The sequence below is a fragment of the Sebastes umbrosus genome, chromosome 7, assembly GCF_015220745.1.
Source record: "Sebastes umbrosus isolate fSebUmb1 chromosome 7, fSebUmb1.pri, whole genome shotgun sequence".
In the NCBI taxonomy this organism is placed as follows: Eukaryota; Metazoa; Chordata; class Actinopteri; order Perciformes; family Sebastidae; genus Sebastes; species Sebastes umbrosus.
Window position 1 is genome coordinate 35,902,367 of NC_051275.1, and position 16,372 is coordinate 35,918,738.

The following is a 16,372-nucleotide window of genomic DNA, read 5'->3' on the forward strand; positions in this document are numbered from 1 at the left end:
CACTGGGGGCCGCTGGTCTAAATAATCCATCACATTAAACATTTACTCTCCTTCATGTTTAGTCTACTGCTGCTTTCAACATCTACTAATCATCAATATGTACCGTATACTGCATATACCAGGGGTCAGGGGTCAGAGGTCAGCAACCTTCACTATCTAAAGAGCCATTTTAGGCCAAAAAAACACAAATAAATGTGTCTGGAGCCGCAAAACATGTTATCATGGTGATGAAGGTAACACAGTTCATAGTCTAACAATATAGTATATCAGTCTAATGCAGTGAGGGCCAAAGAGACAATGTACTACGGAGTATTAGGACCACATTGAGGGAGAAAACATCTGAGATTTACAGAATAAAGTCAGAATATTACGAGAATAAATCATAACTTTACGAGAAAGAAAGTCGTAATATTACGAGAATAAAAGAAAAAATAACGTAAAATTACTACTTTATAAACTGATGACTTTATTCTCTAAATCTCAGATTTATCTTTTGTCCTCAATGTGGCCCTAATACTCCGTACTACCGTCGTACCATAGACCTACAACAATGATCGAATGAATACAAATAAAAATGTAAACAAAGAACAGTTATTCATTTCCGTGTTTAAACCTCCACAGGGAGCCGCTGGAGAGGAGCTGAAGAGACGCAGGTTGCTGACCGCTGGTCTATACGTACACCGATCAGCCATACCATGATGACCAGCTGCCTAATATTGAGCAGGTCCTCCTGACCCGTGGAGGTCTGCTCCTCACTGTGTGTTCTGACACCGTTCTATCAGAACCAGCATTAACTTGACCATGGCGGATCTTGGAGGATCTTGGCGGATCATGGAGGATCTTGGCGGATCATGGCGGATCTTGGCGGATCATGGCGGATCATGGCGGATCATGGCGGACCTTGGCGGATCATGGAGGATCTTGGCGGATCATGGAGGATCTTGGCGGATCATGGCGGATCTTGGCGGATCATGGCGGATCATGGCGGACCTTGGCGGATCATGGCGGAATTTGGCGGATCATGGCGGATCATGGCGGATCATGGCGGACCTTGGCGGATCTTGGCGGATCATGGCGGAATTTGGCGGATCTTGGCGGATCATGGCGGATCATGGCGGACCTTGGCGGATCATGGCGGACCTTGGCGGACCTTGGAGGATCATGGTGGATCTTGGTGGATCATGGAGGATCATGGCGGATCATGGAGGATCATGGTGGATCTTGGAGGATCATGGCAGATCTTCGCGGATCATGGTGGATCTTAGCGGATCATGGTGGATCTTGGCGGATCATGGCGTATCTTGGCGGATCATGGCGGATCATGGTGGACCTTGGCGGATCATGGCGAGTCTTGGCGGATCATGGCGGACCATGGCGGATCATGGCGGACCTTGGCGGATCATGGCGGACCTTGGCGGACCTTGGCGGATCATGGCGGATCTTGGCGGACCTTGGCGGATCATGGCGAGTCTTGGCGGATCATGGCGGATCATGGCAGACCATGGCGGACCATGGTGGATCTTAGCGGATCATGGAGGATCATGGCGGATCATGGAGGATCATGGTGGATCTTGGAGGATCATGGCAGATCTTCGCGGATCATGGTGGATCATGGAGGATCATGGTGGATCTTGGCGGATCTTGGAGGATCATGGCGGATCATGGCAGATCTTCGCGGATCATGGCGGATCATGGAGGATCATGGTGGATCTTGGCGGATCATGGCGAGTCTTGGCGGATCATGGCGGATCATGGCGGACCTTGGCGGATCTTGGCGGATCATGGCGGAATTTGGCGGATCTTGGCGGATCATGGCGGATCATGGCGGACCTTGGCGGATCTTGGCGGATCATGGCGAGTCTTGGCGGATCATGGTGGATCATGGCGGACCATGGCGGATCATGGCGGACCTTGGCGGATCATGGCGGACCTTGGCGGACCTTGGAGGATCATGGTGGATCTTGGTGGATCATGGAGGATCATGGCGGATCATGGAGGATCATGGTGGATCTTGGAGGATCATGGCAGATCTTCGCGGATCATGGTGGATCTTGGCGGATCATGGTGGATCTTGGCGGATCATGGCGTATCTTGGCGGATCATGGCGGATCATGGTGGACCTTGGCGGATCATGGTGAGTCTTGGCGGATCATGGCGGACCATGGCGGATCATGGCGGACCTTGGCGGATCATGGCGGACCTTGGCGGACCTTGGCGGATCATGGCGGATCTTGGCGGACCTTGGCGGATCATGGCGAGTCTTGGCGGATCATGGCGGATCATGGCAGACCATGGCGGACCATGGTGGATCTTAGCGGATCATGGAGGATCATGGCGGATCATGGAGGATCATGGTGGATCTTGGAGGATCATGGCAGATCTTCGCGGATCATGGTGGATCATGGAGGATCATGGTGGATCTTGGCGGATCTTGGAGGATCATGGCGGATCATGGCAGATCTTCGCGGATCATGGCGGATCATGGAGGATCATGGTGGATCTTGGCGGATCATGGCGAGTCTTGGCGGATCATGGCGGATCATGGCGGACCATGGCGGATCATGGCGGACCTTGGCGGATCATGGCGGACCTTGGCGGACCTTGGCGGATCATGGCGGATCTTGGCGGACCTTGGCGGATCATGGCGAGTCTTGGCAGATCATGGCGGATCATGGTGAACCTTGGCGGATCATGGCGAGTCTTGGCGGATCATGGCGGATCATGGCGGACCATGGCGGATCATGGCGGACCTTGGCGGACCTTGGCGGATCATGGCGGATCTTGGCGGACCTTGGCGGATCATGGCGAGTCTTGGCGGATCATGGCGGATCATGGCAGACCATGGCGGACCATGGTGGATCATGGCGGATCTTGGAGGATCATGGCAGATCTTGGAGGATCATGGCAGATCTTCGCGGATCATGGCGGATCATGGAGGATCATGGTGGATCTTGGCGGATCATGGCGAGTCTTGGCGGATCATGGCGGATCATGGCGGACCATGGCGGATCATGGCGGACCTTGGCGGATCATGGCGAGTCTTGGCGGATCATGGCGAGTCTTGGCGGACCATGGCGGATCATGGCGGACCTTGGCGGATCATGGCGGATCTTGGCGGACCTTGGCGGATCATGGCGGATCTTGGCGGACCTTGGCGGATCATGGCGAGTCTTGGCGGATCATGGCGGATCATGGCGGACCATGGCGGATCATGGCGGACCTTGGCGGACCTTGGCGGATCATGGCGGATCTTGGCGGACCTTGGCGGATCATGGCGAGTCTTGGCGGATCATGGCGGATCATGGCAGACCATGGCGGACCATGGTGGATCATGGCGGATCTTGGAGGATCATGGCAGATCTTGGAGGATCATGGTGGATCTTGGCGGATCATGGAGGATCATGGCGGATCATGGAGGATCATGGCGGATCATGGAGGATCATGGTGGATCTTGGAGGATCATGGCAGATCTTCGCGGATCATGGCGGATCATGGAGGATCATGGCGGATCATGGAGGATCATGGTGGATCTTGGCGGATCATGGCGGATCATGGAGGATCATGGCAGATCATGGAGGATCATGGCGGATCTTGGAGGATCATGGCAGATCTTCGCGGATCATGGCGGATCATGGAGGATCATGGCGGATCTTGGAGGATCATGGCGGATCATGGCAGATCTTCGCGGATCATGGCGGATCATGGAGGATCATGGTGGATCTTGGAGGATCATGGCAGATCTTCGCGGATCATGGTGGCTCATGGTGGATCATGGAGGATCATGGTGGATCTTGGCGGATCATGGTGGATCATGGTGGATCATGGAGGATCATGGAGGATCATGGCGGATCATGGTGGATCATGGAGGATCATGGTGGATCTTGGCGGATCATGGTGGATCTTGGCGGATCATGGTGGATCTTGGCGGATCATGGCGTATCTTGGAGAATCATGGCGGATCTTGGCGGATCATGGAGGATCTTGGCGGATCGTGGTGGATCTTGGCGGATCATGGCGTATCTTGGAGAATCATGGCGGATCATACCCCGTACCCCAAGACCCATGTCCGCCCGTGACCCAGCCTCCTTTCCATAGGCCTTGCTGGTAGCTAGCAGTCCGGTAGACCGATACTGCTGTAGTAGCATAGCCTGCTAACTGCAGCAGCTAGTGTTTGTTTAGGAGACAGCGGCGCTGCGATGGTAATTTAATAATCAACCGTTAGCTTGTTTGTGAACGGAGATGTTAATTAACGTACGTTACATTAACTTTTTTTACCGTGCACTTTAACCTTTGGCTGCATTATTTGTTTTATGATATCGCACATGCGGACTGACTATATCTATTTATTATGCATTTACTTATTTTTATAATCATTGTCTTTTATATTGTTTTAGATTGTCTCCTTACTTTTACTGCCCTTTAAGAACAGTTTGCACATACGACACGACACTGGTCACTAACCTAATAGCTGTCGCTTGTATAGTACCCTATATATATATTTATAGACCGTCTTTTAAAGCATCGGGGATGTGACGGGGAGTTGCAAACTCAAATTTGTTGTACCTGTACAATGACAATAAAGGAAATCTTATCTAATCTAATCTAAATAGAATGCATGAATACATTCACGGTAGGGGCCTACCGCATACAGCCCATGGGCGTATTATAAGACAATGAAAGGGATGAATTACAGCAATATCTCCATTATTACAGCCGCATACAGCTAGCAGGAAGCTGGCTGAACCAGAGATGTCACATGAGCGTGCAGGGCGGTGCGGTACCGTGGGTCTGATGATGGAAAATTCAGCTATTAGTGCGTTTTACTACTTTAAAAACGTAATGATTTAAATCAGGACTATCAGAGTGTTCGTACTGGGGAGTTGATTCACCTCAGAATAAATGATCCTCTGAGTTACAGACGTCTCTTTCCCAATGGAAGTCTATGGGAAAAGTCTTGTTGGGCCCAAGTGCATCACGTGACGGACATGGAGGTTGTAGTACCGTCGTTTGGCCACTACGGAAGTCGGGATCAACGACCGGCGCTCTTCCTGGAGGCTTGGGCCAAACTTACAGCGTCCTGACATCTATATCTATATCTATATATTTATATCTATATCTATATATCTATATTTATATCTATATCTATATCTATTCATAACATATAAACCTACAACTTTGACTAATGTGTTGCTTTTATCACTAAATGCACAGTTGTTATGCTGAACTGCGGCGCTTCTGATGGACATCATGTCCTTGTATACTGATGGACGGCATGTCCCTGTATTCTAATGGACATCATGTCCCTGTATTCTAATGGACATCATGTCCATGTATTCTGATGGACAACATGTCCCTGTATTCTGATGGACATCATGTCCCTGTATTCTGATGGAGAGCATGTCCCTGTATTCTGATGGACAGCATGTCCCTGTATTCTGATGGACATCGTGTCCCTGTATTCTGATGGACATCATGTCCCTGTATTCTGATGGACATCATGTCCCTGTATTCACACAAAGCAAAGCAGGTTGTAAATAGAGTAAATGTGTTTTATTTCTTCCCATTGAATCTATATCAGAAACCACAGAGGTATGATTACATTAAATGTAATTTGTGTCAGAGACGTATTAACGTGATTAATTTCACACGTTTACATGCGACACGTATTTTGGCCAGTTTGAGGCCGTACATTACAGGGTTGAACAGCGGCGGGCATGTTAGAAAGTATAAAGATAAAAACATCCTCAACATGTTGGGGAGATTGTTCATATTAAATCTGCTCTGTAATATCTCAAAAGAAGCTCCAAAGGAGAAGTTGAGCAGAGAAGCCAGGTGAGGTGTGCAGGTACTGACAGCTTTCTGTCTGGTCTGTTTACTACCAGAATAACACACTTTAAGGATCTTTATATACGAGTACAAGATCAGAATCAGAGGACAAAAGATGGCGAGTGAAGAAACAATGAGTCCATAAATGTTATTAACTGTAGTGTCATAACAGGCCAGTTTAACTATGGAGTGGTTATCACAGTAGACTTTGTTAATGACGTTCCCACACAGCTGTAAAGGGACTATCAAAGTCAGTGTAACAAAATTCACAAGAAATGTGAGCAACCATATTACAGCAATAAGCACAACCACCTTGTTCCAGGTCATACATGTGTTATACTGTAGAGGATAACAGATGGCCAGATATCGGTCATAAGACATGATGATCAAGTTTAAAAACTCTATATTTCCATAAGAATATACGAAGAAGATCTGTGTGAAGCAGAGCGGAGCAGCAACAGTGTGAATGTCAGAGAGGATCTGAACCAGAAGGAATGGAAACAACCCTGTACTACCATACAGTTCATTTACAAACAGGCTGCACAGGAAAAGGTACATAGGTTCATGTAAGCTTCTGTTACTACCGATAACCACGATGAGCAACACATTAGCACTAACTATGAAAACATATAAAGACATAACAACCATGAAATATAAGTATTTAAACCCCCCCGTATCGAAATAGGCAGCCAGTGTGAAATGCGAAACCTGTGTAGAGTTTAACATGAGTCTCCTTTTTGTTCATAAAAACCACCAAAGATTACATTTTGTTATAGCTATCTATATCTAGATATTTAGCACACACAAACAGAAGTCAAGGTGATGGTAACGTAATAATCAGTGTTAAATTAATTATCCTGTAAACTGTCTAACACATATCCCGACTGTACTGTTTCCTAGCTGATGACATCGGCTGAGTCGCTCTCAATGGAGATAAAACTCTGCTACTTCCTCTTTTAAGCCTTTCATGGTGGACGCCCTCACCTCCTTATCTGAGGTCACTGATTCATACTGATGTTGAACTAATGTCAGGAAAAAGGAAAACTTTGTAGACCACCTATTGTTTCAGGATTTACAAACATCCCGACCGACTTTACTGTCTTTCTAGAGTCTCTAGTAGGTTCAGTTTTAGGGCTAGAGACACAGATATGATGTTGAACTAGAAAAGCGAAGGAATCCATCGGTACCAACCTGGTCATGCTAGCGTGGGTTTGCTCCAGGTGCTCCGGTTTCCTCCCACAGTTAGCGTGGGTTTGCTCCAGTAAACCCACGTTGTCTTTGGACTGTCAGAGGAAACCGGAGCCCCCGGAGTAAACCCACGCTAACCTGCATGTCTTTGGACTGTCGGAGGAAACCGGAGCACCCGGAGAAAACCCCCACGCTGACACAGGGAGAAGATGCAACCTCCTCACAGAAGGAACTTGCGACCCACTTGCTGTGAGGTGACCGATCTAACCACTGCACCACGTGCCGCCCCCTAAAAGAATGTGTTTCATTGAATTGCGTTAGTTTCTTTAAGCCATCTATACCCGTTTAGACCAGACTAATCCATCACAGAGCTGACATATCACCAGACCAAAACCATTCACACTCATATTCACACCTATGGGCTATTAGAGTAATCAATTTACCAAACCTGCTTGTCTTTGATTCATAGGAGGAGACACATGCAGACACTGACACTGCTCTCTGCTGGTTTAGATCATACTTATCTGACAGATCCCACTTTGTTTCACACAATAACTATTTCCTTGAACCACAAGAAGGTCCGTAATGGTGTGCATCAGGGATCTGTGCTCGGTCCTATTCTTTTCTCAATTTACATGTAGCCCTCTTGGCACATTAATCAATAGTTACAAACTAGGTTCCCCGTTTCTATGCAGATGATACTCGACTTTACATCTCCATTAAGCCTGACGCCAGTCATCAGCTGTCATCAAACTTTCTTCTTTTAAATGCTGGAAAAAATTAAATTGGTCAAAAGCGGATTAGAAATAAATTCTGTGATATCACTCTAAAAAAGCGTTATTCAATCTCCTTCCCTACAAAAGAAGAGGAAACATTTATTTGCCATATACATACAGGTACATACATGAAAGTGGACATCTGCTTTTAACCAGCATTTAGGAGCAGTGGGCACCCGTGGAGCAACTTTGGGTTTAGTGTCTCGCTCAAGGACACTTCGACATGCAGTCTGTAGGAGCCGGGGATCGAACCGCCAACCTTGTGATTAAAGGACGGCCCGTTCTACAAACTGAGCTACAGCCGCCCGGCTAACTGTGGGAGGAAACCGGAGCACCTGGAGTAAACCCACGCTAACTGTGGGAGGAAACCAGAGCACCCGGAGCAAACCCACGCTAACTGTGGTAGGAAACCGTAGCACCCGGAGTAAAGCCACGCCAACCTGCATGTCTTTGGACAGTGGGAAGAAACCGGAACAGCCGGAGCAAACCCACGCTAACTGTGGGAGGAAACCGGAGCACCTGGAGTAAACCCTTGCTAAACTGCATATCTTTGGACAGTGGGAGGAAACCGGAGCACTCGGAGCAAACCCACGCTAACTGTGGGAGGAAACCAGAGCACCCGGAGCAAACCCACACTAACTGTGGTAGGAAACCGTAGCACCCGGAGTAAAGCCACGCCAACCTGCATGTCTTTGGACAGTGGGAAGAAACCGGAACACCCGGAGCAAACCCACGCTAACTGTGGGAGGAAACCGGAGCACCCGGAGCAAATCCACGCTAACTGTGGTAGGAAACCGTAACACCCGGAGCGAACCCACTCTAACTGTGGGAGGAAACCGGAGCACCCGGAGCAAACCCACGCTAACTGTGGTAGGAAACCGGAGCACCCAGAGTAAACCCACGCTAACCTGCAAGTCTTTGGACTGTGGGAGGAAACCGGAGCATCCCGAGCAAACCCACGCTAACTGTGGGAGCAAACCGGTGCACCTGGAGCAAACCCACACTAGCATGACCTGGTTGGTACCGATGGATTCCTTCGTTTTTCTAGTTTAACATCATATCTGTGTCTCTAGCCCTAAAACTGAACCTACTAGAGACTCTAAAAAGACAGTAAAGTTGGTCGGGATGTTTGTAAATCCTGAAACAATAGGTGGTCTACAAAGTTTTCCTTTTTCTTGCCATTAGTTCAACATCAGTATGAATCAGTGACCTCAGATAAGGAGGTGAGGGCGTCCACCATGAAAGGCTTAAAAGACGAGGTAGCAGAGTTTTATCTCCGTTGAGAGCGACTCAGCCGATGTCATCAGCTATGTGTCGTTATAACTAACTAACCATCATACAAGCAAACGGTACAGTCGGGATATGTGTTAGACAGTTTACAGGATAATGAATTTAACACTGATTATTACGTTACCATCACCTTGACTTCTGTTTGAGTGTGCTAAATATCTAGATATCTATACCAAAATGTAATCTTTGGTGCTTTTTATGAACAAAAAGGAGACTCATGTTAAACTCTACTCAGGTTTCATATTTCTGCCTACGTTGACACAGAGCGCTTTAAATACTTATACTTCATTATTGTTATGTCTTTATATATGTTAATCATTAGTGCCAATGTGTTGCTGGTTGTGGTTATCTGTATGAGCAGAGTTTCAGTTCAGTTAGGAGGACTCACAGTATGACTGTAGCAGGATAACAGGTGAATGCTTAATAACGCCACACAATGTCACATATGTTTTATTAGTAATATGTAACGTGCATTATATTGAACATAATGGTACATTTGGGGCGGTTTGTTAAAACATTTTCCATGACAATGAATCAGTTCAGTATTACTACACTGACTTATAGTCCAGTTGAATAACCCATTCCTAGTTTAACTATTATGCAAATGCATAACAAAAGTGAATTATTTGTTGGTGTGCACAATGAAATAGTTATAAACCAAAGTCAGGATGAATTCTACTCAGGTTTCATATTTCACACTGGCTGCCTATTTTGATACGGGGGGGTTTAAATACTTATATTTCATGGTTGTTATGTCTTTATATGTTTTCATAGTTAGTGCTAATGTGTTGCTCATCGTGGTTATCTGTAGTAACAGAAGCTTACATGAACCTATGTACCTTTTCCTGTGCAGCCTGTTTGTAAATGAACTGTATGGTAGTACAGGGTTGTTTCCATTCCTTCTGGTTCAGATCCTCTCTGACATTCACACTGTTGCTGCTCCGCTCTGCTTCACACAGATCTTCTTTGTGTATTCTTATGGAAGTATAGAGTTTTTAAACTTGACCATCATGTCTTATGACCGATATCTGGCCATCTGTTATCCTCTACAGTATAACACACGTATGACCTGGAACAAGGTGGTTGTGCTTATTGCTGTAATATGGTTGCTCATATTTCTTGTGAATTTTGCTACGCTGCCTCTGATAGTCCCTTTACAGCTGTGTGGGAATGTCATTAACAAAGTCTACTGTGATAACCACTCCATAGTTAAACTGGCCTGTTATGACACTACAGTTAATAACATTTATGGACTCATTGTTTCTTCACTCGCCATCTTTTGTCCTCTGATTCTGATCTTGTACTCGTATATAAAGATCCTTAAAGTGTGTTATTCTGGTAGTAAACAGACCAGACAGAAAGCTGTCAGTACCTGCACACCTCACCTGGCTTCTCTGCTCAACTTCTCCTTCGGAGCTTCTTTTGAGATATTACAGAGCAGATTTAATATGAACAATCTCCCCAACATGTTGAGGATGTTTTTATCTTTATACTTTCTAACATGCCCGCCGCTGTTCAACCCTGTAATGTACGGCCTCAAACTGGCCAAAATACGTGTCGCATGTAAACGTGTGAAATTAATCACGTTAATACGTCTCTGACATAAATTACATTTAATGTAATCATACCTCTGTGGTTTCTGATATAGATTCAATGGGAAGAAATAAAACACATTTACTCTATTTACAACCTGCTTTGCTTTGTGTGAATACAGGGACATGATGTCCATCAGAATACAGGGACATGATGTCCATCAGAATACAGGGACACGATGTCCATCAGAATACAGGGACATGATGTCCATCAGAATACAGGGACATGCTGTCCATCAGAATACAGGGACATGATGTAGCGCCGCAGTTCAGCATAACAACTGTTCATTTAGTGCTAAAAGCAACACATTATTCAAAGTTGTAGGTTTATATGTTATGAATAGATATAGATATAGATATAAATATCAGGACGCTGTAAGTTAGGCCCAAGCCTCCAGGAAGAGTGCCCGTCGTTGATCCCGACTTTCGTAGTGGCCAAACGGCGTTACTACAATCTCCGTGTCCGTCACGTGATGCCATTTGGCCCAACAAGACTTTTCCCATAGAGAGGGTCTGTAACTCAGAGGATCATTTATTTTGAGGTGAATCAACTCCCCAGTATGAACACTCTGATAGTCCTGATTTAAACAAGACTCGGTCCAAACCCAGTATATGTCTGGACCGTTTCTGGTCACTATGTTATTTTGTGGTCATGTCTGTTATGTTTTGTGAAAAGTTTTTTTCCACTTATATTTTAATATTTTATTGAAAGACAACTTATAATGAAGCAAATGACATTCAGTAATAGTAAATGGTAACATTTACTAGTCAGTATATTATACATTTTATACAGGTGAAAATGTATTAGAATGACATACAGTATGCAGGTTAAAAGTATTTCATTTTTTTATTAAAGCATGTGTATTATTTATTTCCTTTATTGTCATTGTACAGGTACAACGAATTTGAGTTTGCAACTCCCCGTCACATCCCCGATGCTTTAAAAGACGGTCTATAAATATATATATAGGGTATTATACAAGCGACAGCTATAAGGTTAGTGACCAGTGTCGTGTCGTATGTGCAAACTGTTCTTAAAGGGCAGTAAAAGTAAGGAGACAATCTAAAACAATATAAAAGACAATGATTATAAAAATAAGTAAATGCATAATAAATAGATATAGTCAGTCCACATGTGCGATATCATAAAACAAATAATGCAGCCAAAGGTTAAAGTGCACGGTAAAAAAAGTTAATGTAATGTACGTTAATTAACATCTCCGTTCACAAACAAGCTAACGGTTGATTATTAAATTACCATCGCAGCGCCGCTGTCTCCTGAACAAACACTAGCTGCTGCAGTTAGCAGGCTAGGCTACTAAAGCAGTATCGGTCTACAGGACTGCTAGCTACCAGTTAGCTACCAGCTGGCTACCAGCTGGCTACCAGCTGGCTACGAGCAAGCAAGCTCATGAACGCGCGGTAAACTCCATCCATCCATCTTCATCCATCCATCTTCAACCGCTTATCCGGGATCGGGTCGCGGGGGCAACAGCTCCAGCAGGGGACCCCAAACTTCTCTTTCCTGGTCCACGTTAACCAGCTCTGACTGGGGGATCCCGAGGCGTTCCCAGGCCAGAGTAGAGATATAATCTCTCCACCTAGTCCTGGGTCTTCCCCGTGGTCTCCTCCCAGCTGGTCGTGCCTGGAACACCTCCCAAGGGAGGCGCCCAGGAGGCATCCGTACTAGATGCCCGAACCACCTCAACTAGCTCCTTTCGACGCAAAGGAGCAAGGACTCTACTCCGAGTCCCTCACGGATGACTGAGCTTCTTACCCTATCTCTAAGGGAGACGCCAGCCACCCTCCTGAGGAAACACATTTCGGCCGCTTGCACCCGCGACCTCGTTCTTTCGGTCATGACCTAACCCTCATGACCACAGGTGAGAGTAGGAACGAAGATTGAACGGTAGATCGAGAGCTTTGCCTTCCGGCTCAGCTCTCTTTTCGTCACAACGGTGCGGTAAAGCAAATGCAAGACCCCGAGATACTTGAACTCCTTCACTTGGGGTAAGGACTCATTCCCTACCCGGAGTAGGCAATCCATCGGTTTCCTGCTGAGAACCATGGCCTCAGATTTAGAGGTGCTGATTCTCATCCCGACTGCATCACACTCGGCTGCGAACCGATCCAGTGAGTGCTGGAGGTCGCAGACCGATGATGCCAACAGGACCACATCATCTGCAAAAAGCAGCGATGAGATCCTCAGCCCACCGAACTGCAAACCCTCCTCCCCCCCCGACTACGCCTCGATATCCTGTCCATGAATATCACGAACAGGATTGGTGACAAAGCGCAGCCCTGGTGGAGGCCAACCCCCACCGGAAATGAGTCCGACTTGTTGCCGAGGATCCAAACACAGCTCTCGCTTTGGGCGTACAGGGATTGGATGGCCCTGAGAAGTGCCCCCCTCACCCTATACTCCCGCAACACCCCCCACAATATCTCCCGGGGGACCCGGTCATACGCCTTCTCCAAGTCCACAAAACACATGTAGACTGGATGGGCATACTCCCAGGCCCCCTCCAGGATCCTTGCGAGAGTGAAGAGCTGGTCCGTTGTTCTACGGCCAAGACGGAATCCGCATTGTCCCTCTTCGATCTGAGGTTCGACTATCGGCCGAACCCTCCTTTCCAGCACCTTGGAGTAGACTTTACCAGGGAGGCTGAGCAGTGTGATACCCCTGTAATTGGCACACACTCTCTGGTCCCCCTTTTTGAAAAGGGGAACCACCACCCCGGTCTGCCACTCCTTAGGCACTGTCACCGACTTCCACGCAGTGTTGAAGAGACATGTCATCCAAGACAGCCCCTCCCCACCCAGAGCCTTCAGCATTTCTGGGCGGATCTCATCAACCCCCGGGGCTTTGCCACTGTGGAGTTGTTTGACTACCTTCGAGGGTTGCCGCCCCTTGAGGCACCTAAGACCTTAAAACCACAGCTCACCGCTGCAGCTTCAGCAATGGAAGCTTTGAACATCGCCCACTCAGGTTCAATGCCCCCAACCTCCACAGGGATGCCAGAAAAGCTCCGCCGGAGGTGGGAGTTGAAGATCTCTTGGACAGGGGCCTCCTCCAGACGTTCCCAGTTCACCCTCACTACGCGTTTGGGCTTACCAGGTCTGTCCAGAGTCTTCCCCCACCCTCTGACCCAACTCATCACCAGATGGTGATCAGTTGACAGCTCCGCCCCTCTCTTCACCCGAGTGTCCAAAACATGCGGCCTCAGATCAGACGATACGATTACAAAATCGATCATCGACCTTCGGCCTAGGGTGCTCTGGTACCACGTACACTTATGAGCATCCTTATGTTGGAACATGGTGTTCGTTATGGACAGTCCATGACTAGCACAGAAGTCCAATAACAAACGACCACTCGGGTTTAGATCAGGGAGGCCATTCCTCCCAATCACGCCACTCCCAGTGTCTCCATCGTTGCCCACGTGCACGTTGAAGTCTCCCAGCAGAACTATGGAGTCCCCTACTGGAGCCCCATACAGGACTCCATTCAGGGTCTCCAAGAAGGCCGAATACTCCGAACTGCTGTTTGGTGCATACGCACAAACAACAGTCAGAGTTTTCCCCCCCATAACCCGAAGGCGTAGGGAGGCGACCCTCTCGTCCACCGGGGTAAACTCCAACATAGCGGCACTCAGCCGGGGATTTGTGAGTATCCCCACACCCGCCCAGCGCCTCACACCATGGGCAACTCCAGAAAAGAATAGAGTCCAACCCCTATCCAAGAGTACGGTTCCAGAACTGAGGCTGTGCGTAGAGGTAAGCCCTACCAGATCCAACTGATAACGCTCCACCTCCCGCACAAGCTCCGGCTCCTTCCCCCACAGAGAGGTGACGTTCCACGTCCCCAGAGCCAGCCTCTGCCGCCCGGGTCCAGTCCGTCGAGGTCCCTGGCCTTCACTGCCACCCGCGTGGCAGCGCACCCGACCCAAGCGGTTCTTCCCGCAGGTGGTGAGCCCACAGGATGGAGAGGAGGGGGGTGCCACGTTGCTTCTTCGGGGTATCCCCGGCCGGGCTCCGTGGCAAGCCCGGCCAGCAGGCGCTCGCTGACGGGCCCTCCGTCTGGACCTGGCTCCAGACGTGGGCCCCGGGCTTCCTCCGGGCCGGGTAACTCCTCCTCTGCCTCGTGTCGTCATTGGGTTTTTTTGTGAACCATTCTTAGTCCGGCCCCTCACCTAAGTCCAATTTGCCATGGGAGACCCGACCAGGAGCACGAGGCTCCAGACAACACAGCCCTCAGGGTCATAGGGACACACAAACCTCTCCACCACGTTAAGGTGATGGTTCCCGGAGAGGAAAACTCGTGTACGCTACATTAATGTGAACAAGCCGTGACGACAGCATGATGCAGCCTGACCCCGTGACCGAGTCATGTGACCGAGCAGACACTACTGCGCATGACAACACAGTCCAAAGACATGCAAGTTAGTGTGGGTTTGCTCCGGGTTCTCAGGTTTCCTCCCACAGTCCAAAGACATGCAGGTTAGTGTGGGTTTGCTCCAGGTTCTCAGGTTTCCTCCCACAGTCCAAAGACATGCAGGTTAGCGTGGGTTTACTCCGGGTTCTCAGGTTTCCTCCCACAGTCCAAAGACATGCAGGTTAGCGTGGGTTTACTCCAGGTACTCCAGTTTCCTCCCACTGTCCAAAGACATGCAGGTTAGCGTGGGTTTACTCCGGGTGCTCTGGTTTCCTCCCACTGTCCAAAGACATGCAGGTTAGCGTGGGTTTATTCCGGGTGCTCTGGTTTCCTCCCACAGTCCAAAGAAATGCAGGCTAGTATGGGTTTGCTCCGGGTGCTCCGGTTTCCTCCCACTGTCCAAAGACATGCAGGTTAGCGTGGGTTTACTCCAGGTGCTCCGGTTTCCTCCGACAGTCCAAACACATGCAGGTTAGCGTGGGTTTATTTCGGGTGCTCTGGTTTCCTCCCACTGTCCAAAGACCTGAAGGTTAGAGTGGGTTTACTCCGTGTGTTCCGGTTTCCTCCCACAGTCCAAAGACATGCAGGTTAGAGTGGGTTTACTCCGGGTGCTCCAGTTTCCTCCCACAGTCCAAAGACATGCAGGTTATAGTGGGTTTACTCCGGGTGCTCCAGGTCCTTCCACAGTCCAAAGACATGCAGGTTAGCGTGGGTTTACTCCGTGTGCTCCGGTTTCCTCCCGCTGTCCAAAGACATGCAGGTTAGCGTGGGTTTACCCCGGGTGCTCAGGTTTCCTCCCACAGTACAAAGAAATGCAGGTTCATTGTTGACTCTGAATGTCCCGTAGGTGTGAATGTGAGTGTGAATGGTTTGTCTGTCTCTATGTGTCAGTCCTGTGATAGTCTGGAGACCTGTCAAGGGTGTACCCCCCCCCGCCTCAATTAAATTTTGGTATTGAGTTCACATAGCTGCTGTGGGTGTTCTCTGTCTTTAAACGTTTTATAAGAGGTGGAAGCAGGGCTTCAGCTCAGTACGGAGGGACTCTGTATGAATACAACGGGGCAGCAGGTGAATGCTCAAATTCACACAATGTCACCGACTTTGTTTTGTAGATTAATAACATTACTCTGACTTTGAAAAGAAAATGTAGGAATGTTTTTGACAATTGTTTCCATTATAATGAATCTGTTTAGCATAACTACACTGACTTCTATTCACGTGTGCTTTGAGTTTAAGTTGCAAATTGTGCCAAACGAGTCCAAGTT

General features: G+C 48.1%; 2 protein-coding genes across 2 annotated transcripts; one reads left to right on the forward strand and one right to left on the reverse strand.

The window, feature by feature from the left end:
* Positions 1-5,616: 5,616 nt before the first annotated feature.
* On the reverse strand, positions 5,617-6,552 carry LOC119490970 (olfactory receptor 11A1-like). Its single transcript, XM_037774522.1, has one exon. It carries the CDS (start codon positions 6,550-6,552, stop codon positions 5,617-5,619), a length of 936 nt encoding a protein of 311 aa, XP_037630450.1.
* Positions 6,553-9,748: 3,196 nt separating this feature from the next.
* Positions 9,749-10,681, forward strand: LOC119490971 (olfactory receptor 11A1-like). Its single transcript, XM_037774523.1, has one exon. It carries the CDS (start codon positions 9,749-9,751, stop codon positions 10,679-10,681), a length of 933 nt encoding a protein of 310 aa, XP_037630451.1.
* Positions 10,682-16,372: the final 5,691 nt, after the last annotated feature.